This window comes from Hyaena hyaena, unplaced genomic scaffold (genome assembly GCF_003009895.1).
Source record: "Hyaena hyaena isolate Hyena2069 unplaced genomic scaffold, ASM300989v1 scaffold_188, whole genome shotgun sequence".
Classification (NCBI taxonomy): domain Eukaryota; kingdom Metazoa; phylum Chordata; class Mammalia; order Carnivora; family Hyaenidae; genus Hyaena; species Hyaena hyaena.
In genome coordinates, this window is record NW_024080819.1 from 749,562 (window position 1) to 773,798 (window position 24,237).

Here is a 24,237-nt window from a genome sequence, read left to right on the forward strand (position 1 = left end):
CTCTTCCTCTCCTCCTCCCTTCTTCCCTCCTTCTTATTCTTTTGCTTTACAACTGAATAGTATTCCATTTTATGGACTTTCCATAATGAAATGACTTACACCCCATTGATAGACATTTTAAATTGTTTGAAATTGTGCTCTGTATATACAGCGCTGCAGGGAACAATTTTGTACCTATATCAATTTGCCTATGTATGATTATACTTGTAGGCTACATTCCAGGAATGAAATCTCTGAGGTTAAGAAAATGTGCATTTGTCATTTCATTTCATGTCACTAAATTCATAAAAGTCCTTCCTAAAAGACTGTCATATATACTCCCACCAGGAATGTACAAGCTTGCCAATTTCTTTACACTTTAGTGAATACTGTATAATATTATAGAAATTATAGTATCTTATGGTAGATTTAATTTAATTTGTTTTATAAATAAGACTGTATCTTTTCGTATGTTTAAGATTTCCATATATATATTCTTTGAGGTCAACTAGCAAAATCCTTTATACTTATTTTATCTTTTGAGTTGTTTGTATTTTACCTATTAATATGTAAGATCTCCTAATTTCTTTGATTAATCAATTCTTTGCTGTGATATGATTCGAAAATAGTAATTCCAGTCATCATTTGTAATTTACTTTATTTTGCTTTTTATCTTAAAGCAATTTTTATTTCAATATCATTTCTAAAATTAGTGCCATGATTAGAAAGTCATTTTCATCTATAAGATTATTTTTAATTCTATATTCTCATCTGATCCTTTGGCAGTCTGTTTGTTTTTCATTTAAGTGTTTAATTTACCTTAAATTTACTCTGGGATAAAAGGAAAGATATTGATCTAAATATACTTACTTAACATATCTACCAAATTGTCCCAGTCCAGTTGTTGAATATTCTTTCTTTTATCCACTGATTTGAGTATCACTTATTTCATATATAAAATTTCCTTATGTAGTGGGATCTATTTATTAATTTTCTACTCTTTTATTGATCTGTCTACCTTTACATGTGCCAGTATCACACAATCTTAATTATTTATATTACATCAGTATCACACAATCTTAATTATTTATATTACATTTTCAATCAATTGCTGATATGGATTATATGTTGATCTGATATTAAGCAAATTTACAGAACTTTTTAATTAGTTTTGTTATTTGTTGCTTCCTCAGATTCTCAAAGTAAGTTGTTACATCATCTGCCAGGATGGGCAATTTCTCTATCCCATCCCCCTGCCTTTTGGAAGGGGTTTCATAACCTGTCTTCTTCTCACTAGTTTATTTTGCAGCACTGTCTTTTGCTTGAAATCACCCCATTGGGAACCTTAATTAACTTAAGTTTAAACTTTTTTTAACTTTAATTATATTTTTTATTCTTATTTCTAAATTTTTTATGTTTATTGATTCATTGAGAGAGAGAGAGCACAAGCAGGGGAGAGGCAGAGAGAAGAAGAGCAAGTTACAAGCAGGCTTCATACCATCAACAGAGAGCCCGATGTGGAGATTGAACTCACAAACTGTGAGATCATGACCTGAGCTGAGATCAAGAATCAGTTGCTTAATTGACAGAACCACCCAGGCACCCCCTTAATTATGGCCTTAAAACTCAGTATTTCCAGTTGATGCTTTTTTGTTCCAGTCTTCTATTTCTTTTTTTTTAATGTTTATTTATTTTTGAGAGTGCACATGAGTGGGGGAGAGGCAGAGAGAGAGGGACACAGAGGGTCCAAAGACGGCTCTGTGCTGACAGGATGACAGCAGGGAGCCTGATGTGGGGCTGAACTCACGAACCATGAGATCACGACCTGAGCCGAAGTCGCACACTCCCCCGACTGAGCCACCCAGGTGCCTCTCCAGTCATCTGTTTCAAAAATGTCTTTATCTTTGTAGGGATTTTTTTTTTTTGATTAAAATAATCTTAACTTGTCAGTTCTATTAGATTACTTTTTTCTTTTTTCTCTTTTTCTATCTTTTCTGTTCTTTTTTCTTCTTCTTCTTTTGAATACAATGCTTGCATTTCTCAGAGAGTTTATATTAATATTTGTGTCTCCTGATGTATGTGGAGGGCAAGGTGAAACCCATGCCCTAATTTCAGCTACTCCAGGTAGGCTGAGTTGGTACATAGAGGGTGTCTCATTGCAGAGTTGTCATCTGTACTTGTGCCTAATCTCTCTTCTCCCTGCCTCATTTGCCCCAGACACTGTTTTGATCAGGACCTCTATCACTCCGTTTTACCTCCTTAGTGCAGAGACAGGGATGTGGAGTGGAGAAGGGGAACTGCTCAGGCCTGTTAGTGACTGTAGGCTCCCCATTCCAGTCTGGCCCACATTTTACCACCGCTCCCTCTGGCAGTAGACTGGACCTGAGTAAATCAGGAAGGAACCAGAAAATGAGAGTGAGAAATGGCATATTTAGAAAGCTCTTCCCAAGCCTTTCACCCATCACCAGCCCTTGGAATTCTCCTTCATGCATCACAGTCACAAAGACATACATGGGGATGTCAAAAGCTCCCGTTACACTAAGGGTTTCTCATGGTTGTCTCTGTTAGAGTTTGATAAGTCTCAGTGCCTACTCAGCAACTTTCTACCCTGGAGTATCTCCAGTGCTGGAGAGGGCCAATATCCCATGTTCTTTCTACCTTGTCAGGAACCCAGCAATTTTCCTTTTTTCCCCATGTTAAAGCTAATAGTTAGATTCACACACACACACACACACACACACACACACACAGACACACACACACTTAAACATAGTATCCCTAAATGTCTTATCAGTTCAAGCTTAGGAAGTTGTTTCCAAAGTTATTTTCGTACAGTTACTATGATTATCAGCTTTAATAAATAGAGTATACTTCATGAAGTCCAAATTCCGTAACACCAAATAGTTAAGAGTAGAAAACAAACAAAAAAAGGAATGCTTCTTTTCATTTAAATTACAACAACAACAAACACTAAAAATTAACCCTAAAAGCAAATGTTCCAAGAGCTTTCTAGGTGGTGGGTGTTATTAAATTTTTACATGCATTACATCATATAATCTTCATGTGAAATAGTTCTGTTAAAATCCTTTCACAAGGAAGGAAATTAAATTTCAGATAACTTAGGCAATTTGCCCAAGATTATATTGGTGGGAACTGACAAGAGCCAGAGCTGAAATCATCCGTCCATTTTTAGCCTCTGGCTGGCCTTTGCCTGAGTTCTAGGCATTCTAGATCCAGATCATGTTTCTTAAAATTTTTATTAGTGCAGGGGACACCATTCACTCAGAATACCTTAGAATGCATTTTTGTTTAAGGTCATGTGATCTACCTACCCCCAAAAGAACAATGATTTCTCTAAAACCAGGTAAATAAGTGAAACCATTTCATTCCCTGAACATCCATCAAGCTCAGGGAATAATTTTGGAATTTTGCAAAGTAAATTTAGAATCCTCAGCAGACCTTTAACATGGTATCTGGGGTGGTTCATACAAGCAGAGTAAACAGAATAAGAGGCAGTTCACCTTTTAGCCAATTTTATTTTACAAAGAGATTGTAACAATGTTGGAATGATATGAAAGGGGACTACTTGCAGCAAATTGTGTGGATTTCAAAAATCATGCGATAGCCTTCTTCCAAAGCTCATTTTATTTCTCAGAGCAATATAGATTTCTGGTGTTAAATTGGAGTGTGACCATGAGAGTGAAATTTTAGCCATCTTACCCTAAGTCTCTTATTATCCAAGCTTAATAGTTAAGTATATGAGAACACAAAAGTCTAAGACCTAGTAAGTGTTAATCCCAGAACCTGCATTCTATAATTTTTTTATTTAATGGAAACAGGAATGATATTTAATTACAAATACCTACTAAAAGTAGATATAGTGCAAGCTGGGTGCTGCTTTATCATCTGGAATACCAGCTTGCTGAGATTTACACTAAGAGCTTATAAATACTAAAGCAAATAGGAATCTTTTAAAACATTATTTTGAATGATTTAGAGAGAAACATGTACTCAAATTTTTATTTTTGGATTGTTATACTTCCACAATTTAAGCTTTAGAAAATTAGTCTACAGCTCATCAGCCCGAACTCTAGCAGAGATAATTTGGCTGTCTATAAGAGGTATAAACAAGATAATTGAAACAAGATAAAAGATAATTGAAAAGGAATGTTCAGCTACATCAAGAGTGGAATTTGGCTTCCAAAATGGGAGGAAATATGATTCAAAGTGTCCACTCTTTACATTGTATATATTAAAAGATTTAGACTACGAATAGTCTCAGATTAAAGAAAAAGAAGATGATACATAAGATAATGGAAGAATGTTCCTCTTCCATGGCAATGTGGTAATTTCCCTAACATACTGAAATATAGTGTCTTTCGGAGGTTGCTTATTCTAAGCACACAGTTGAGATTCCAAAGTCAATCTTTAAAGAGCTAGGTGAGATGCTAAGAGTAATAGGTAAAATTTACCTTCATGGATATTCTTCTATTTGATCTACCAAATAAGAATAGGACATAAAATGTATTGATGACAGTGGTATTGATGATGGAGTATTGAAACAAGTAAAGTAAAATTGGATAGCCAAGTGAACTCATTTAGTATTGTTGCAGAAGAAAAGGGACCAGAGACCCAGAATTTAACGACAAAAATGCTGTTTATAAGTTCTGTATTACAAGAATGAAAGAGGGGAACGTTTACCAGTCAGAAGCTAGGGGTCACCCCGTCCCCAGTACTTTAACTCATCAAGATTCCAGGTTTCTTTTGATAAGTCCACCTTCTCACAAGAGAACTGCCTTGTGAACACTGGTTGGGAAGGTTGCTATTGATGTTCAGTGAGGGAAGATCGAACTGGGAAACTCAGAATGAAGAGGAAGTTAGACTTTGCATGTTGGCAAATTATTGAAAGCCCAAAAGAACACTTGCAGGATTCAGGATTGCCCATACCACATTTAACACATCTAAAATCTATAAATCCAGGCACAGTGTTTGTATAGAGATGAGAAGGCTTAGTTCTGACTTTTAACTTTTTCAATATGTAACATGAATATATATTAGAATATAGTACATATAGACTGCATATATAGTGACTTAGAAAGGAGCTGGTTTCCTTGTGCACATCCTCTACCATTTCAAATGTTAATTATTAGCCTCATCAGAGAGTGACAAACCCTAGTCACTTACATGAATCTGAAGAACTTCTTTGGAAAACGGTATCTGAATTATTAACTCAATATTATAAGATAAGACCTTAAAATTTTTTTCTGATTTGTAATTGGTGAGACGAGTGCTTATAGCAGTCCATCAAAAACAGTGAGACAGTACCTTTCTACTAAGTTTAAGATTTTATAGACACTGTGGGGCGCCTGGGTGGCTCAGTCGGTTAAGCGTCCGACTTCGGCTCAGGTCATGAACTCACAGTTTGTGGGTTCGAGCCCCACGTTGGGCTCTGTGCTGACAGCTCTGGAGCCTGGAACCTGCTTCACGTTCTGTATCTCCCTCTCTCACTGACTCTCCCCTGCTCACGCTCTCTCTCTCTCTCTCTCAGAAATAAATAAAAACAAACAAAAAGATTTTATAGATATCATAAGAGCATTTTAAAGTGAATGGAACAATTTTTAATGTACCCTATATGTAGAAAATTTTCTTACATTTTTCTAGCATTTATTTATACATTAAGGTCAAAAGGAGCTCCCTATTTAAATTTGAAAACAGTATTAAAATTTTTATTACATGGCTGTTACTTTTGCAGCAAACTACTGTAAGGTACTTTGGAATCAGGAGAAAATATGGAGATAAAATACCAGTTAGAAAATGTCCATAACAGGGGACCTTGTAGCTCAGTTGATTGAGGGTCAGATTATTGATTTCGGCTCAAGTTATGATCCCAGTGTTGTGAGATCAACTCCCACATAGGGCTCTGTGCTTAGCCTACTTCAGATTCTCTCTGTCTCTCTGTCTCTCTGTCTCTGTCTCTGTCTCTGTCTCTCTCTCTCTCCCCCTCCCTCTGCCCCTCTCCCCTTCTTGCATACTTACTCTCTTTTTAAAATAAAATCATTAGGGGCACCTGGGTGGTTCAGTCATGGTCTCGCAGTTTGTGAGTTCAAGCCCCGCTTCAGGCTCTTTGCTGACAGCTCAGAGCTTGGAGCCTGCTGCGGATTTTGTGTCTCCTTCTCTCTGCCCCTCCCCTGCTCATTCTCTGTCTCTCTATCAAAATTAAAGAAACATTTAAAATATTAATAAAAATTAAAAATAAAAATAAAATAGAATCATTAAAAAAAAAAAGAGTCTCTATAAGATGAAATGAAGAGGAAAGCAACTCTGTTGAAAAACCAGCCATAGCGGCACCTGGGTGGCTCAGTCGGTTGAGCATCCAATTTCGGCTCAGGAATGATCTCACTGCTCATGGGCCTGAGCCTTGTGTTGGGCTCTGTGCTGACAGCCCAGAGCCTGGAGCTTTCTTTGGATTCTGTGTCTCCCTCTCTCTCTGCCCCTCCTCTGCTCATGCTTTGTTTCTCAATAATAAATAAATGTTTAAAAAAAACTTTGAAAAGAAAAACCATCCATAACCCATAGTAGAGACTACAGAATAAGGATCCATAAAATGAAGTTGCTTCTGGTTTTTTTTTGTTGTTGTTTTTTACCATTACTGTTACCTTCACCTTTTTTAATCCTAGTATTCAAAGATCTCAAGACAATTTTCATGTTTTATTTTACATGGATTTGTTGAAGCCTAGAATTTGAGACACATTAAAATTATTGTGACATTACTGTTTCAGAGTAATGTTACTGAAGTAATTTTGCCAAGATAATATGTCCATTTTTTAGTTTACAAAATCATACCTCCCTATCATAACCAACCAAGTGTTTCTTATACTTTTATTTTGGGGACACATTGCCCTTTTCAAACTTTATTCACAAATATTGCTTACTTTAAAAATGTATTCCATTAAGGAAAGATTTTGAAACTGAGCTTAACATATACTTAATAATCAGGTGAAAAAACATAGGAATATTATTAGTTTTTTGTAATATTTTAAATCTATACTAATAAATGAAAACGTTCCATTCTCAAAATTGATATTGTCAATATTGTTATCTTGAAGAAAATGAAATTACTGTTATGTCTTGTCTCCTCAGATAAACTTACAAAGAAAAATGAGAGTCACTGGTGTGATTACCCAAGGAGCCAAGAGGATTGGAAGTCCAGAGTATATAAAATCCTACAAAATTGCCTATAGTAATGATGGAAAAACTTGGGCGATGTACAAAGTAAAAGGCACCAGTGAAGATATGGTAAGACTGATTTCAATTATTTCATTTAAAAGTAAAATTCTGTGAATAATCACTGATTGCCAAATAGTTACTTAGTCTTTAATTGACACCTTACATTGTTGCAAATACATTCATAATCTTTTTAATTGGATTAGTAGTGTGTAGGGTGTAAGGAATTTTCCATGTAATATGTGTACGCTTGCTACCATTTAAGATCTTCTCAGATTTTGATTGGTGGCTATATAAATAGTTTATCACAATGTTGGCAAAATCCCGTATATGACAGTTAATTTTTATTTTAATTAAAGTAAAAATTTCATTTTATGGTTTTCACAGATTAGTGTTCTCCTTAAATAAGTACAGATCAAAATTACTATTTTTAAAGAAAAATATTACTTTTAAATAAAAACACCAAGTGATAGAAAATATATATGTTTGTGTACCTTTATATTAGAAAACAATTTTGTTACTTAGCAGAATAAAATATTTTAGAGGAAATGAATATAATATTCAGTGTCTACTTTGCCTTTTCATATGACAGTCCCAATTTTTATCAATTTTTCCTCAAAATTTTTAATTTTAAAAATATCGGGACAGCACCTCATCCCACTTAAAACCAGATCATTGAACTACACTCTGATAAATTTTATGAAAGATTTTTAAACATTTCTTAAATGAATTTAAATAAAGTTTTCTGATTACCAGGTAAATCAAGAATGGGATTTAAAAGAATTAAAAATAACACATTTTAGCATTTTACTTTTTAGAGGGAAACACTGTTTTTCACTGGAGATACATATAAAACACTTATGATTCTCTCATCCAGTGATCTGGGACTGACTGATAAGAAAGTAATCTTGAGGAATCAGACCCTGAAGTATCATAAGTCTGATCAGAGCATTAGAGAGACTGAGTGACCCAGCAGGAATAGTGAAGACTGTTTTTCTATGAAAAACAAAAAACAAACAAAACAAAACAAAAACAACAAAAAAACAAACAAACAAAAATCACCACAAACCTATAAATACTAAGTAGCAGCATGAATGGATAGACCCAGATTAAGTTGGAAAGTTTAAGGTGCCCATTTCTCAAAAAAATAAAGAAGCACTCCCCTGGCTCTGAAGGACTGGCCTTAAAATCGACAAGACCATCATAGTAGAATATGGATTATACCATAGACCACAGTGGTTTATAGCTTTAATTAGGATTTTATCTATAGGTTTTATATTCGCTGCTGAGGGCAAGGTGATTCCTAAAGGCTTCAGATCCCCAAAGTACTTAATCCAGTTTTTGAAAGATGATGTTGGGTAGGCTACAGAGTCAGTATTTGAAAATACGTAAGGAAACTGCTGCACTTATTCATTTTAAACTCTGTATTAATTATCTCTTTACACAGGTGTTTCCTGGAAATGTTGATAACAACACACCCTATGCTAACTCTTTCACACCCCCCATAAAAGCTCAGTATGTAAGACTCTATCCCCAAGTCTGTCGAAGACATTGCACTTTGAGAATGGAACTTCTTGGATGTGAACTATCCGGTGAGACTCAAATTATCTATTGCTGTATTTTCTTTAAGGAAAGAAAAACCCACATATTTGTATGTAGTCTACTACTAATTTGCTATTTTCCAAGACTCATGGACATTCATTTTTGCTACAAAATGTCTAGGGCACAGTTCATTGAGAAACAATGTGTGTGTGTGTGTGTGTGTATGTGTGTGCGCGCGCGCGCACACACATAGGATAAACAAGTTATAAAACATGCTCCAGAATAAAATTAACATAGAAGGAGCAGTGTATTTGTTTGGTCAGAAAAAGTACAACAAATTGTCACTGGAAATTTTTGTCAAATTTAAATGTGTCCTGTTTTTAGTAGTAACTATGATTTGTGTTTTGTGACGAAACTTCAGTATAAACTGGAATCTGCCTGACCTCATAAATTGCAGTTATACTCAGGCGCTATGGCTCGAAGAGTGAGTTTTATCTTTGTCCATCCACCATAAGAACTTGGTTTTATTTTGTTTTGTTTAGGTTTTATGAAACATGTAAATTTATCATTCCTCCTGGGGAGATAATACTTCAAAAATAAGATAGCTACTATAAATTCATTCTTAGATCATTCTTATCCAGCAACCTGTTTATTGTACAAACAATGATTATCCAGCTCAAAGATAAATCTGTCAAAGAGCCCAGAGTTAAATACTTCTTGTCTTCTAGGAGCATCAGCACTAGATATAAAGATGAAGACTTAATGTGTAGATCTCACAGTGGTCCCATTTCAATACAGCTAGATTCTGAACTAAACAGGAACCTTGTTCAGGCCTTTCACTGTGCTGTATTGTTGGTAGTTGTTCTTTGTATTTCTAACATCAACATTTAAAAATGACCTTTGCTACTATGGCCTGAGATTATTTTGTTCAAACAACTGTTTTGTAGAAAGCCAAGCCAAAAATTCATGTGAGCCCTACTTTTTAGCATGAAAGAGTTTATCAAACTTACAATTATGCCACTGAGTCAAAAACAGGAGAATACATATTTTCAAATGGACAACTGAGAGTTTTTTATCCATTTCAAAAGGTTGCACAGACATTAATATATATTCTTTATATCTGTTTCCCTTCTTAGGTTTATTTTTGATACAGAGAAAGGGAATGATTTTTTAAGCAAATAAAAGTAATTATTGAAAACAGCCAAACTTTAAATGAACCAAAACATTTAAAGGAATTAGAAGCATGTGGCCAGATGAGTGAATCTATTTCAAGAATTACATTTTCATGCTATAGATGGATGTCCTTTATAAAGCAACCAACATATGGTTTTAGTTCTATTAATTATCCTAACAATGATGTTTTCTTTATTGTGGGAATTCAAACCAGCTTATTGACTGCCAGAAATCTCAACAAAATGATGGCTGTGCAGTGTTTATATTACGTGTCACTCTATCATCACAAGCCAACGTCATCCCTAAGTCATTCATCATAAAGCAATCAAGAAGCCAAGCCCCATGGTTTTTAGTTGTTTAACATCACCTTCCCCAATTTTCCAGTCTCTTGATTCATGAGGGTCAGTGTCTCTTACATGGCACAGTTACACCCCCAACGTATGAATGTATTTGAGTTTTAGTTTTTAAAGGAGGCTACATCTGACACTTTACAGACTTTATGTTCTTAAAAAGAAGCCATACCCTATCTCCCAACCACACTAATTGATTTCAAACTTGCATGCAGATGATACTATCTTTCAATGGATGCTTTTAAAAGCTAGGGCACCACTATAAAAATAATCAATGTCTTTGTTAATACTTCATTTTGTTCAGGTGTCATCCATTCTGGTCAAAGTGTTAATTAAGGTATATATGTGAAATCATGTGGAAGAGAAGGAAAATTTGTAGTGTGAGGCAAATTGGCAGAGAGGTTAGCTCTAACATGTGGAAATAAACAGCAATATAATGGGCCAACTATTTGCCACAATTCACTGCAACACTGTAAAGCACAGAGTTTCTTTTTTTGTACCCAATGAACTGCTAGGAGATCTCTCAACTTGCCTAGAAGATCCACAGTTAATCTTTGCCCAGACACTTGAAAAAGAAAATCCCCTAAATTCTCTGAAAGACTTATGATTTAAGATGGTTAGAATAAAATGAATCATGACTGTAATTAGAGGAAGAATAGTCATTCATTCATTCTTTGAACAAATTATTCAGCACTTGTTCTGGGCCACATACTTGACAACAGAATAGAACTCATTTCTATGACTAAGCAGAAGTGGCCAAAGTAAAGGCACGCATCCCTTTTCTATCTGAGACTTCAAATATTATATCACAAAAGGTGAAAAACAACTACCTTCTCTTTCCCCTTGTATCTTTCTACAAGCCAAGCAGTTTCACAAAGACTCCAGTATCAGGGCAGAGTGACCGTGGGGGAGTTGGCGGTCATAATAGAAAAGTCAGAAATGACAGAAATGCAGGCAATGCATGTTACCTTAGAATTGCCTAAAGATAAATGGCTTGTCATTAAGACTTTATAGTCTTAATGGAACTTTCTAGAATCTTTGAGATTTTTCATGAAATTTTTCTCCTCCAGAACTTATATTTAGGGCTTAGAGCTACTTTTATCCTGAGACGTAGGGTCTAGATCTCTTACACTAAAACCCAACAAGACTTGTGTTAGGCACACAGTTGGCTAATCCTCCGTGTCAGTTTTTACCACACTTGCATGGGAGAGGCATTTCCTGGAAGGAGGTGAAGGCAAATATAGAGGAGCCTCAAGAAGGAAATGATCTAGATTGACCAGAACAGGAAGCAATGAATTGTAGTTAAGAATTATTTATCAATGAAGAGTTCTAAGCCCCCTCTCTTAGAGCCTTAAAATGGCCTAGTTTCAAAAAATGCAACCAATCCTGGTCCATTATTTAGTACTTACTGCTATGCTGACTTGGGGACTTCACATTGTTATCTGTTGGAATGAGCTTTAGAGAAATAATAAAAACAGCTAACATTTACTGAATAGTAGCCACATGCCAGACTATTTCTAAATACTTTATATTTATTGGCTAATTTCTTAGAACACTTTTTGAGTTAGTTTCTATTATTACTACCATATTACAGATTAGAAAACTGAGACATAAAGTAGTTAAATAGTGGGTAAAAGGCCATACAGAAAGTAAGTGGGGTTAGCAGGAGAGTACACAGAGACAGCCTTGATTAGAGTTCTCTTTTTTATCTTGGCTTTCTTGATAATCAAATTTATGTGTTCCTCGGTCAAAATGTAATAATTCTACATATGGAAGGTTCACTAATATGATAAGAGAATCGTGCTTCCTATTATGAACTTTGTGAATGGAATTTCGTCACAGTTGCAATTCAAGATTGGGAGATTGTGTGTACGTTTCCTTGAGAAATTGGGTCTGTGTGTGCATATACACACAATTTCCTAGTAACAGAGAAACCCAAACTTTACACCATGTCAAACTTGCAAATATATATGCCAGATCTGAAAGTCTTTCAAAAATATCCAAAACTAGAGGTTATTGCATATGACCGAAATGTCAGTTTTTATAAGGCTTGTTGAGGAATGATTTTTGCTAGAATCAGCTTATTTTCTTCTATTATCTATTACTTTAAATTCTACACTTGGACAGTACCTGACACATGGTATACATCGAATAAATATTAGCTTCCTCAACATCCAGAAGAAGCCATGTTGGTGCTATAAGAATCAGTGACAAAGATTAACAAACATTTCGTAGAAAACAAACTACTGTCCAGTTTGAAATATGCCATGGGAGCAGTTTGTTAAAATGACTTTGTACTCAGGGAATTTTCATTTGCAGTATTATGAAAACAAATAAAAGAAAATCAAATATATTTTGTGACAAAATGTTCTTTTTTAAAGACACAATGAAGCTGTTGAAAACACGGAATAGTCACGAGGCTATCAGTAATGAGACAGGAGAGAGCATTTCAGCCTTGTTTTCATTTTGCAAACTCATCTATCACCAAAAAGCAGTCTGAATTGTCTGTCTTGTTTTCAATTTTTCCAAAATATATTCCAACAAAATAGCCTGAATTGGCTATCTTGTGTTTCGATTTTTTTACAGATTTAGTTCTGATTATAGCCTTTTTTTGGGATTTAGATCCTTTCTCTTTGCGGAAATGAATAGCATTACGCTTAATCTTCTCTTGCCTCTCCAAAATGAAAGTAGAAAACTTCCAGGGTCGTCCATTATTTTTCTCATGGAGACCGTCTCATTTTCTTTCAGGCTGTTCAGAGCCTCTGGGGATGAAATCAGGACACATACAAGACTATCAGATCACCGCTTCCAGCATCTTCAGGACTCTCAACATGGACATGTTCACCTGGGAACCAAGGAAAGCTCGGCTGGATAAACAGGGCAAAGTGAACGCCTGGACCTCTGGCCACAATGACCAGTCACAATGGTTACAGGTAATATTTTCCAAAACCATTTCACCAGCCACTGCTCCTCTTCCAGGAGATTTCCTGTTGGTGTCACGAATGTTGGAGTCCTTGCCTTCATTCTAATTTAAGTGTACCTTCCTGTTTGGCTTACCTAAAACTGGTAAAACAGAAATTCCTTATGAAGCCATATGCTGGTACCCTTCTTACTGTGATGTTGGTTTATAGATGCTGCTGTCAGATGGATGCAGCAGATTGGACCAGATCACAATATGGATAGGTCAATTCAATCGATTATGAGAGCATTTGCATTTTAACTCTCCTCTATTCTAATGCTTCCTGTCAGTATTGGTTTGAACCTGTCACAGCAGGGTGGCAGACTGCCTTGAAATCATGCTATTGACCTGAAGATTTTTCCCATAGAACCATGACTCCTGCCTTATTAGCTCTTTACCTTGGTTGCTAAGCAATGGAGCAATTTGATTACATTCTCATAAGAGAGCTCACTTATAGAAGGGAAGCATAGATGCCGCAGAGTCTATTTATCATTTGCAAATGAAGTGCGGTTGTAGTCAGTGCTTTTTAAAAAGTCTTCTTCAAATGCGCTTATCGTGGAGTACTTTTAAGTAGGAACAAATTTGTTAATGTGCAAAGAAAAGTAAGACAGTTTAATTCCATAATGAGGTCATTTTATTTGAAAAATATGAGTTCTATTCTTACTGATTTTTATGCTGTATTCGTGAGTTTCAAAAGTGTGGTAATTCATTGCATTTCTGAAAATCACCAAAAAAAATTATAAGGGCACCAAATATCACTCCTCATCGAACCAGATTTGCCACACCTTAGTCTGTTCTAAGTCATCTGGAATTTCCAGTAGAATCTTCTCTGTAGAAATAGTCACTTTTCTCTTTACTTCCCCCTAACATTCTATCTGGATCTTTATTGATCTGGAACCTTATTGAACTCTTTCTTTAGCCATTATGTATTAAGAATAATTATGTGTGTTTTTCCCCTTTTAATGCTTTATGAGCTTTTTGAAGATAAGGTCTATGTGTAGACACACACGCGCGTGCACACATGCGCACACGCGCGCACACACACACACACACTATAGTCCCCTTCTCACCACCCCCACTGCCACCTTTCAAAATATCCACATGAAAGGATTGTCAATGACAAATTTCTTTAGAAAAATAAAATAAAACAATTTTTTTACATGGATCAGGGTATAATCTTCAATCCAAACCTCAGTCCATCACTTTTTTTAAGATGGCTTTCCAACTGTCTTAAAGTCACTTGCATACTGAAATTGATTCATTCTGTTGAGGATAGATTTTCTGTCAATTCAAGGACCAGTTCTTCCAGTATATGTGTATTTTTTTGTTGTGTCAAAACATATTCAGAATCTCCAAGGCAAGGGAACCTGACATCTTTTCTTATATTTATTTTTTTCTTTTTTGACATCGTGCAAGAAAATGCTCCAGAATTGTGTCTTTTTTTAGTGTTTTCTCCTCAGGAGAATATAATCTGTTCAACTGTACCTTGTTAGGCTTGTTAGTGTATTTGTTGAAGATAAGATTAACACTTTTATAGATAATGTATAGGGTGATTTTGTTTTGAATTATTGATATAGTCAGTTTTTATTATTTGAGACTTCTGAATTTATAAATTTTAGCTGTGATTTTAACCACGATGTATCCGTTCTGAGAAATAGCTCTTCAAAAGAAAAACCATGTCTGTCATTTAAACTCCCTTCTTTCATTACCAATCTTCTGCTAATTGATTTTTTAAGAAATTTCTCTTATATATCAACTGTACATATAACCCTCTAGTGATTAGAGTTTTACTTTGGTTCAGTAGATTTTTTCCAAACCTATTCAGATAATATCAGCAAATACAATTGTTGTAAGTGAAATCCCAAAAACACCTTTTTACCAAGTCATTATGCATTTTAAGAAATTCTTATGTGTTTTTTTTAAAACATTCTTATGTGTTTAAATATCACTTTAATGTTTTATTCTTATTATTACTCTGTTTCTTCTAGTCTCTCTGGGAAGGTAAAAATCTAGGCAACTTCTCAACCAAATGTTCTTGTGTTATTTTTTTAGAAGTGATATTACCTGATTAATGTCTTTGAGCTACTGTTAATCATGAAATCATTATGCTAGTCCTATAAAAACATGGCAAAAATGTGTTAAGTCCACAGGCAGTCTTAAATAAGAGACATTTCTCAGACCTCTGAAAAAATGTTTTTCTATCACTATGATGTGTTTCGTGTTCTCTAAAACTTTAAGCAAGAAGCCCTATAGTGTGTTTGCCAAAATCCTCTGAAGGTTAAATTATAGTTTCTTCCTTTCAAATAATCTTACCTACACCTAAATTAAAAACTCATAAACCTATCATCCCTGACTCATAGTTGGACATTTTTTTTAATTTTTTAAGTTTATTATTTAGAGTGACAGAGGCTATATGCATGCAGGGGATGGGCAGAGAGAAAGGGTGAGGCTCTGAGCTATCAGCGTGATGCGGGGCTTGATCCCACAAACCATGAGTTCATGACCTGAGCCAAAGTCAAGTCAGATGCTTCACCGGCTGAGCCACCCAGGCGCCCCAAGTTTTGGACATTCGTAATATGCAATTGAAGTAATTTTAATCCTCTTCATAAAAATAAAGTACCATTTAACTCACTGAAATCATTTAAGATCAGATGATTACTTCTATGGTTTCTAAACAAAGGACCCAGGAATTTTGTCATATTTTAAGGTAGCTTAAATTAGACAAATGACAGAACAGAGGAAGCACGTAGTAGGTCCCCAGCAATGGATACCTCCCTTTTTACTTTCTGGTGATTTGTTTAATCTCAGGAGAGCATAATCTGATGCTACCAATCACAACTAAAAAGGAAGATATGCGTCTATGTTCTTTGCTTCTTCCAGAAGGGATTTTCCAATAAACCTATGAAATGTAAAGTAATATACCACTAGCTAAGTTGCAAACTGTGAGCAGTGTTGATAAATTACATACATACATTTGCATTGACAAAATAATTCAAATTTTTTACCTGGGTAGAGTCAGATTTTTCAGACCTTTACCTGGGAGTAGTAATAACAATATTAATAGCTTTAAATTAACATTATATCATTTGGCAAATTCTCTGCTGAAGTCAAATTCTTACTAGAATGTTTATGTGTCTTTATGACCATTTTCAGTGGCTTTTCAACAGATTGAATAAATTCTCTTCTTATTTATGCTCAGATTATACAAACTGATTAAAATTCAGCACAAAACTGAGATGTTTAATGACATTCTAACAGGAGAAGGAACATTACTGATGATAATTTTATAAATTGTGAAGAAATATTTTCATCTAGTAGATGCAGCTGTGCAAGGAGCACTCTAAGAATTAACCTGGATTCATTAAAAAACATTTTTTTTTTCAAATAAGACATTCTAAATTCTCCTATAGTGAGTATACCATGTACGAATTCATTACCTTATTGGTGGGGACTATAGACTATAGAACTACAGTTCTATATAGTGACTATAAGTCACCATCTATAACTGAATCTGCTAAAAAGTTTTTCAGATTTCATAAAGCATAGCATATAATATAAATGACTATCAGGAAGGAAAATGTCACCAGATCACCTAGGAAATGACCTTTTGGTCTATTTCATGAGACATTTGCTAATTTAAGGTAGTCTGCATAATATTTCAACCAAATTAGTAGAATTAATAGAGTTGTTAGCCTGCACATTTTAGTGTTGACCTTTGTCAAAATTGCAGCTAACCCTCCACAGCTTCATTTCAATACTAATTTTGTGGAAATGTGTGAGGGAGCAATTGAATTTAAGTTTTCAAATTAAATAAAACTTATTTAATTTAGTCTGTTTCAGATTTTTTAAAGGGGGTATTCTAGCCATAAAATGCATCACTTCTTTACAGCCATTAACTTCTCTTGCCCTCTGGACAATTTATTTCCAGAAGAGTTGAATGAAAGTTTTCCAGGGACTGCTAGGCCACTAGAAAACATTTGGCAGTGTGAAGAAATATTCTGATTTCCATTTCACTATTCCAAAATTTCCTATATAGTGAACAATAGGCCCACATGAAAGATTCAGTTATAAAGGAGATCTAAAAGAAATCTAGTAATGGCACAGTTTACATACTATTGTGAAACACCTTCCATCCTTCATAACATTAGTCTATTTGGGAGTTTATGAAATGAGTCAAAGGATGTTCAAACTTTGCTTGGAGTATAAATCATCTTTTTTTTAATATCAAAAGGAATCCCTACGCTCCAATTAGGGGGAAAAAACCTTCTAATGAGCAAAAGAAAATTGAGTAGGATATTTACATAGCAAGTATTTGGAGGGCAAAGAGAAGTGCAATCAAAATCAATGTAGTACACTGAGTGCATAGTTTGAAGTCCAAAAATCTGGTTTTGGGGGCTGATAAATCAAATCAGTGTTCTAGAACACATTTTCTCTTGTTTATCGAGAATGTGGATATTATAAGGATGCCTGCCTGTCTCGGTCAGAAGAGCATCTGACTCTTGATCTCAGGGTTGTAGATTCCAGACACACGTTAGATGTAGAGACTAATTTTAAAAATAATAAAATGAAATGTGGATATTAGAAAAAAGTTACCACCCAGACAACCTTTGCCTTTTGAAAGGGAAAGGAACTCTTGGATGACTAAGTATCTTAAATAATGATTAACCAGGTCCAATGTAATCAGAAAATTATTAGGATCAGCAGCTAATTTCTGATGAAGTTTATAAAAAGACTTCATATGATTGACTTCGTGTTGTAGATATAACCATCTAACTTAAAGTTACTCTTTAAAAAAGTTAACTTTGGGGGCACCTGGATGGTTCAGTAGGTAGAGCATCTGACTCTTGCTTTTGGCTCAAGTCATGATCTCATGGTTTGTGGGTTCTCAAGGGTTCGAGCCCCACACGGGACTTCTCACTGACAGTGGAGAGCCTGTCTGGGATTCTCTCTGTCCCTTTCTCCATCTCTCTTGGTCCCTCCCCTGTTCATATGCATGTGTGTGGATGCACACTCTTTCTCAGAATAAGTAAATAAATAAACTTTTCAAAAAATTAAAGTTAAATTTTATATTATGCATAGTATATCTACTTACCTAAAATGGTTCTCCTACCTTTCCACCTGTTCTAAGTTTGAGTCATTTCTATAGGTTAGTATATATCTCTCTGTTAATGGGTTTAAAGATATGAATTCCCTAAGACAAAGCAATGAGACTTATTAAGCCATTATGAAGCACTAGTTCCATAGCACTGAATATAGCAAATCACGAGAAATGTACAAAGCAGTAGATTAAGTGCAACCTTCAGTTTTGGAAAGCAAGCGTTGATGGTACATAAAAATTGGATGGAGGCTTTGTGGTTTCAGAGGTTATTTTAAATGACTTCATAATTTAAAAATTCACATAAATATTTTTGAAACACCTGCTATAGCAAAACACAATGCCAAGTGCAAGGAACTGAAAGATATGTGCAGTACTGTGTCTGCCTGCATGTATGACAACTGACACCCTAATTGTCATGATTCAACATTCCAGACCCAATAAATAGAAATGAGGGAAATTGGATGCTTCAACTTAGAACTATTTGAGACCTTTGAAACACCGAACAGCAGGAGTTACAACAATTGCATGTGCACAGCAGGCCCATTCATGTTTTTATGATAATAAGGATTAAATGACTTCTGCTTTCTTTGCATGCAAATGAATTTTAATCTTTGACATTTGTTATCTTTTATTAACAAAATATAGTTTTAACGATAGTAACCATTCTTCTCTAAAAATATGAGCTGGAGATATGCGGGTGAGTGAAATTTAGAACCTGGGAATACTGATTCAAATAAGACAAGCGTTTGTGAAGGCTTACACATAAGGTGGGAATCTCCTTTAATTAGTGATCTTGTTTTGCCTCTAAAGGAACCCTCTCAGTGACCAAGTTATGTCTCTTTTCTAATGAGGCCACGGGGAGTCTGAGAGGCTTGTTGAAGATTGCAGGGCCAGACAGCAATAGAAGGGGAACTTGAAATACACTAGGAAGCTTGTGTGCCAATTTTTACCAAATATTTTATAGACTGTTCAATGAGTGAGGTGACTCATTCATTCCAGGGGATATTTGTTGCATCAGCAAGCCTTTCCAGAGCCCAGTGCTGACCAGCATTGCCGTGGCTCTTTGTCTTGAAGGAGAGATGCTGGTTTTTCCATGGATCTAGCTTGCCTTTTAAATTTGTGGTTCCACACTGTAAAACTTTTATGCCCCTTAACAGTGAGTGATCATTAAATACACACACACACAGGCACACATTACATATTTTAAAAATGTAATTCTTATTTGTTTGGTTTAAGATAAAACTGATTGGAAATAGGATGGAAATTCTAAGTTTTTCTACAACTCAATGGCATGTCTGTGTATAGAACCTACATTTTAGAGAGTGCTGCTCTCTTCAACACTCTTGGTCACAATTAAACTCACTTGGTCCAGTTGCTTTGGTTTATCACAAAGATTTTTGTAATTTTTGTTCACAGCCAGTGATGCTGTGATGAGTAGGTCATTCAATTTGCACATACATTTAGGATTAAGGTGTCTCTCATTTATGAAGTATTTATCTGCTAGCTAAGGTCAACATAAAATAAATGTATTTATAGCACATGTCACATTCATTTTCTCTTTCGCTATTGAACTAGCATTTCATGCCTCTGTGAATTGACTTTTACATCTCTAAATGTCTTTGTGGCATGCTGCTATTGTAGCTCACTGACAGAGTATGTCCCCTAGAAAGTGTAGGTGCACATAACCATGCCTGTTCCTGTATCAACCTTTGGTTAGAATCTTCTCAGAAATTTGTTAAGATGTTCATACAGACACTTCTGCCCATAGCTTCCAATTAATCACCTTCTGATATTAGTATGTACTTCAGAGAAAAATGGATATGTTTTCAGGTAGTTCTACTACCCGGATTTAGTTCTCCTGACTACAGACTCAAGAGTTTCCAAAAGGTTCTCTCTTCTGCAGTGTGATTATGAACTGATAAAATTAAGGTAACATATATCACTCTTTCATTCTAAACATGCAGTCCTCTAAAGTAAATTAAGTTCCCTTTGTCCCCAAATAATAAATGTTATGAACATTTCCCAAAGCGTAGCCTGCAAAACACTCCTGCCATAGGTTCTTAAAAAAAGATTCTGGACTGTAATGTATTTAGTAAAGCCTATATCCTCTTCTCTTTTCTTACTGATTCAGATGCATATTAACATAGGATCTTTAAGAATCCAATAAGAAAGAGATTTGTTTTATTTGGAGATTTTCAAACTTATTTGATCACTGAATGCTTTTCAAAAACAACTATCTTACCATCTTTAGGAACCACTGTAAAATATATTCTGTACTGATTAAACTGCATTTCTGTTTTTCAAAGGGCTTTTCTAATATTTTTCACTGTGTTCTTATAATAATCTGGGTACATATAATTATTTGTATAAAGAATTTATCTCAAGACATGAAAAAAACCATATAAGACATTAAATGACTTAATCCTGTAAATGTCAGAACTTAATCCAAAAATCCATTTTCTCTATTCTCCATTGAGTGCCATATTTCATGCCTATTTGCATTTGACATCATATAGAATGAAGTCTAACCTTAGCAGCCTTTCTTTCAAGATTTTTTTCGCTACAGCCAAATATATGCAAAATATGTGTATTCTAAAATAGGGTTTTCCAATTCACTGCATTCTTCTATTTTTGTGATAGGCCTACTCAATATCACAAACAATTTCATCAATTCTATGCCCATATCTGTACAAGTCAAGCATTTAAAATTGCCTAAATGAAATCAAAGCATTATTTTCACTTCCTTTTCAGAAAAAAATAATGTTTCCCATAAGCTAAAGTTAGCTTCAATGTACCTGGAGAATAATCAACTCATGTCATAAGTAAAATGGACTCTCTACTTTGACCACTCAAAGCAAGGAAAGTTACATATGAACACTTTGTTAAGAAGTATCTCCTATGAGTTAAAGAGCTTAGCTAGAAAAGTTTGCAACAATACACAAATATCTAACATAAATAGTAAAAACATAAACAAAAAAAATCCCTCATTCGCTGAAAAGTATATTTGATAATTTTTTAAAACTCTGTTTTCCCCTTACTTAAAGTAACAGAGGATCATCACTGAATCTTATCTTTAAATATATAATCTGTGAAGTTCATCCTTCAGCAAATGTTCATACTTTTTGGCTTTGTCTTCTTTACATTTACGGTGTAAAATTCTCTTTCTTCATTGCAATAAGAGAGGCTTTTGTAACTGATGTACATTCACTTTTAATGTAGAATCTATATCAGGATGGTTGCTGTTTTATAGTAAAATGAGACACTAAACATGAGCAATAGACATTTTGTAGCATTCACCACGTCTGAACAATGGGAACTTGGAACTATGGAAGCATCATTATTTTACAAATACGTTCCTTGCAGAATTTCCTCATTTAAGAATTCGGATTATAGTCTCTTTGAATAATATAATTACTGTTGCTCCATAAATCTCCTTTTCTACATGTTCAGTGGCTTTTGATAGAGAAAAATATAAAGGAAATAGGTGTGTGTGCGTGTATGTGTGTGTGTGTTCAATAGAATAGATTCATTTGCCAATTTGCACTATTTTCTTTAACTGCTAAAAACAGATAAAAAGCATTTCATCTAAGGTTAGCCAATAAAAGACAGAAAGAAACCAAGGGATATTTACCTGTAAACATTATTAATTAGCATCTATTTATATGATACCTTGTTCTATTAGTTTTAAAATTAATAAAAATAGAATTTGATGGATTGCATTCAAAATTGTATTATCATTATATAATTATATAAAATTATTATTACCATTTTCTATACACCATAATTAGCAAGACCAAATATGGTTAAGAGGGCTTAAAAGTAAAGTAAAAGCAAGAGTAATTAAATAACTATTTTTTTCAGTTAAACTCTGAGTTACCTTTCTCCCCTCTCCCCAAATCCTACCACTATATGAGGCTGTTGTTTCTTTCCTGAGAAGCACTGTAGTTCAAATCCCCAAAGCAATAGGATTGATGGCCTTTCATGAGCACCACAGGACCCTTCTCCTCTGTTACGGATGTGCCTGATAATGTTGGAGAATCTGTATAGAGAAGATAATGGTAAATAGGGGAAATTCTAAAAATAAACACCTTTAAAGCCCTTAAAGGGAAAAAGCATACCAACCACTGCCTGTAGCTTCTTGCGGGTTGGTATGAAAGTAATTTTCTCAAAGTGTGGTTTGGAGACTTCCTACATCAAAATCAGCTGGCATGGCTGGATGAAAATTCAGATTACCTCATCCCATGCACAGAGCTTCTGATGTTATTAGGTCTAGATTAGGCATAGAAAATATGTATATTGGGATATTTATATTCTGGGATTTTTGCACAAAATGAAGTCTGAGAGAAAAAGAACTGACAATTTATGGCTTGACTGACAGACATTTTTATCTAGAGGCAACTGTTTTAATGGAACATGTTTAGTTGTGTTGAATTGAAAATTGTTTGAGTGTAAATTTTTTTTTAATTTTTTAAATCTTTATTTATTCTTTGAGATACAGAGACAGACAGAGTATGAGTAGGGGAGGAACGGAGAGAGAGGGAGACACAGAATCCAAAGCAGGCTCCAGGCTGTGAGATGTCAGCACAAGCCTGATCCGGGACTCAAACTCACAAACTGTGAGATCATGACCTGAGCTGAATTTGGATGCTTAATGGACAAAGCCACCCAGGTGCCCTGGGTATGAATCTAATTGCAATTTAGGAATAGGTTTATCCTGATAGGATACTTCAGATTAAGGAAATGTCATGGCACCAGTATGCAGAATCCAAAAATTCAGGGTTATATTGATCTGACTTTTATTAAATGAATGAATCCAACAACAAATCTTTAGTTTCTCCTAACTGCATAGGAAATACGGTACATAAAGATGCATGCATAAAACCATATCTAAAATCTAAAAAAGGGGACCTATATTGGGGTCTGTATCTCCAGTGTTCTCTGGCTATGAATCATAGCCATATATATACATGTATGTTTACTATTAAAGCTCATACATATACGTATGGAATTTGAATAATCAAGGGGTTTTAATAATTAGTCCTTTAATTTTCCTAATAATGACCACGAAACATGACCAATTTCTAAAGTACCACTTGCAGAGAGTAAAATATTTCAGTGAAGATGGAATATTAAGTTATACTGTTTTTGTCTCATGAAGAGGCTGTGTTTAAAGTAGATGTTTGATGCACGTTGGAAGTCTGTTGAATAATATTTTCAAAAATTGTGCATATGCAATTTATACTGTAATTTTAAACTAACTGATATATTTGGTAAAAAGCAGTATTTCACAACTGTTAGAGTGGTAGACTCTATATAGCAAGGAGTGGTATATAGCAAGGAGAAGGAGTGGTAGACTCCTTCTCTGCCACTAACTCTTTGTGTGACTCTGACTCTACCTGTTAGTTTCACAATACTCTCATTTTCTAAACAGGAATAATAGAAAATAATTTTATAGATTATGTTAATATAGGTAAAGTCCTTAAAAATAATTATGATAAAAATGTTATTTATTATTATTTTATTAGTCAGAATAATCCAGTAACCGGTGAAACTGTGTACAATGTCTTCTTTTATTTAAATTTATCAAGTAACAATACTCAATTCTTAGTTAAGAATTTCACATAAATGATGAAGAGTTTTTTAGTATTAAGGGGGTTGCAAATGTTTCATAAGACATACTTCTACACACAAACACCAACATGTTAGTTTATCTGAACTTCAAATTTAACTGAACATCTTGTATTTTTTGATGAATCCAGCAACCCTATTTTTACTCTATTGCATTTGATTTCTTTATCCTGGTCTCTTCTTGAACTAAATTATGATGCTGATATAGTGATGATTTAATCAATAGATAATGGTTTTAATGGATTGCTCAACTGTAATTGTTTTGCTCTGTGCTTCTATTCAAG

At 34.6% G+C, this 24,237-nt stretch overlaps 1 protein-coding gene across 3 annotated transcripts in view; it reads left to right on the plus strand.

The window, feature by feature from the left end:
• EDIL3 (EGF like repeats and discoidin domains 3) overlaps positions 1-24,237 on the plus strand; it is a 406,469-nt gene that overhangs the window by 297,634 nt on the left and 84,598 nt on the right. For all 3 annotated transcript variants that reach the window (XM_039241046.1, XM_039241047.1, XM_039241048.1), the window contains 3 exons: positions 7,120-7,275; positions 8,651-8,795; positions 13,017-13,201. In XM_039241046.1, coding sequence (XP_039096977.1) covers positions 7,120-7,275; positions 8,651-8,795; positions 13,017-13,201 — 486 coding nt within the window. The remainder of the gene's footprint in view (positions 1-7,119; positions 7,276-8,650; positions 8,796-13,016; positions 13,202-24,237) is intronic.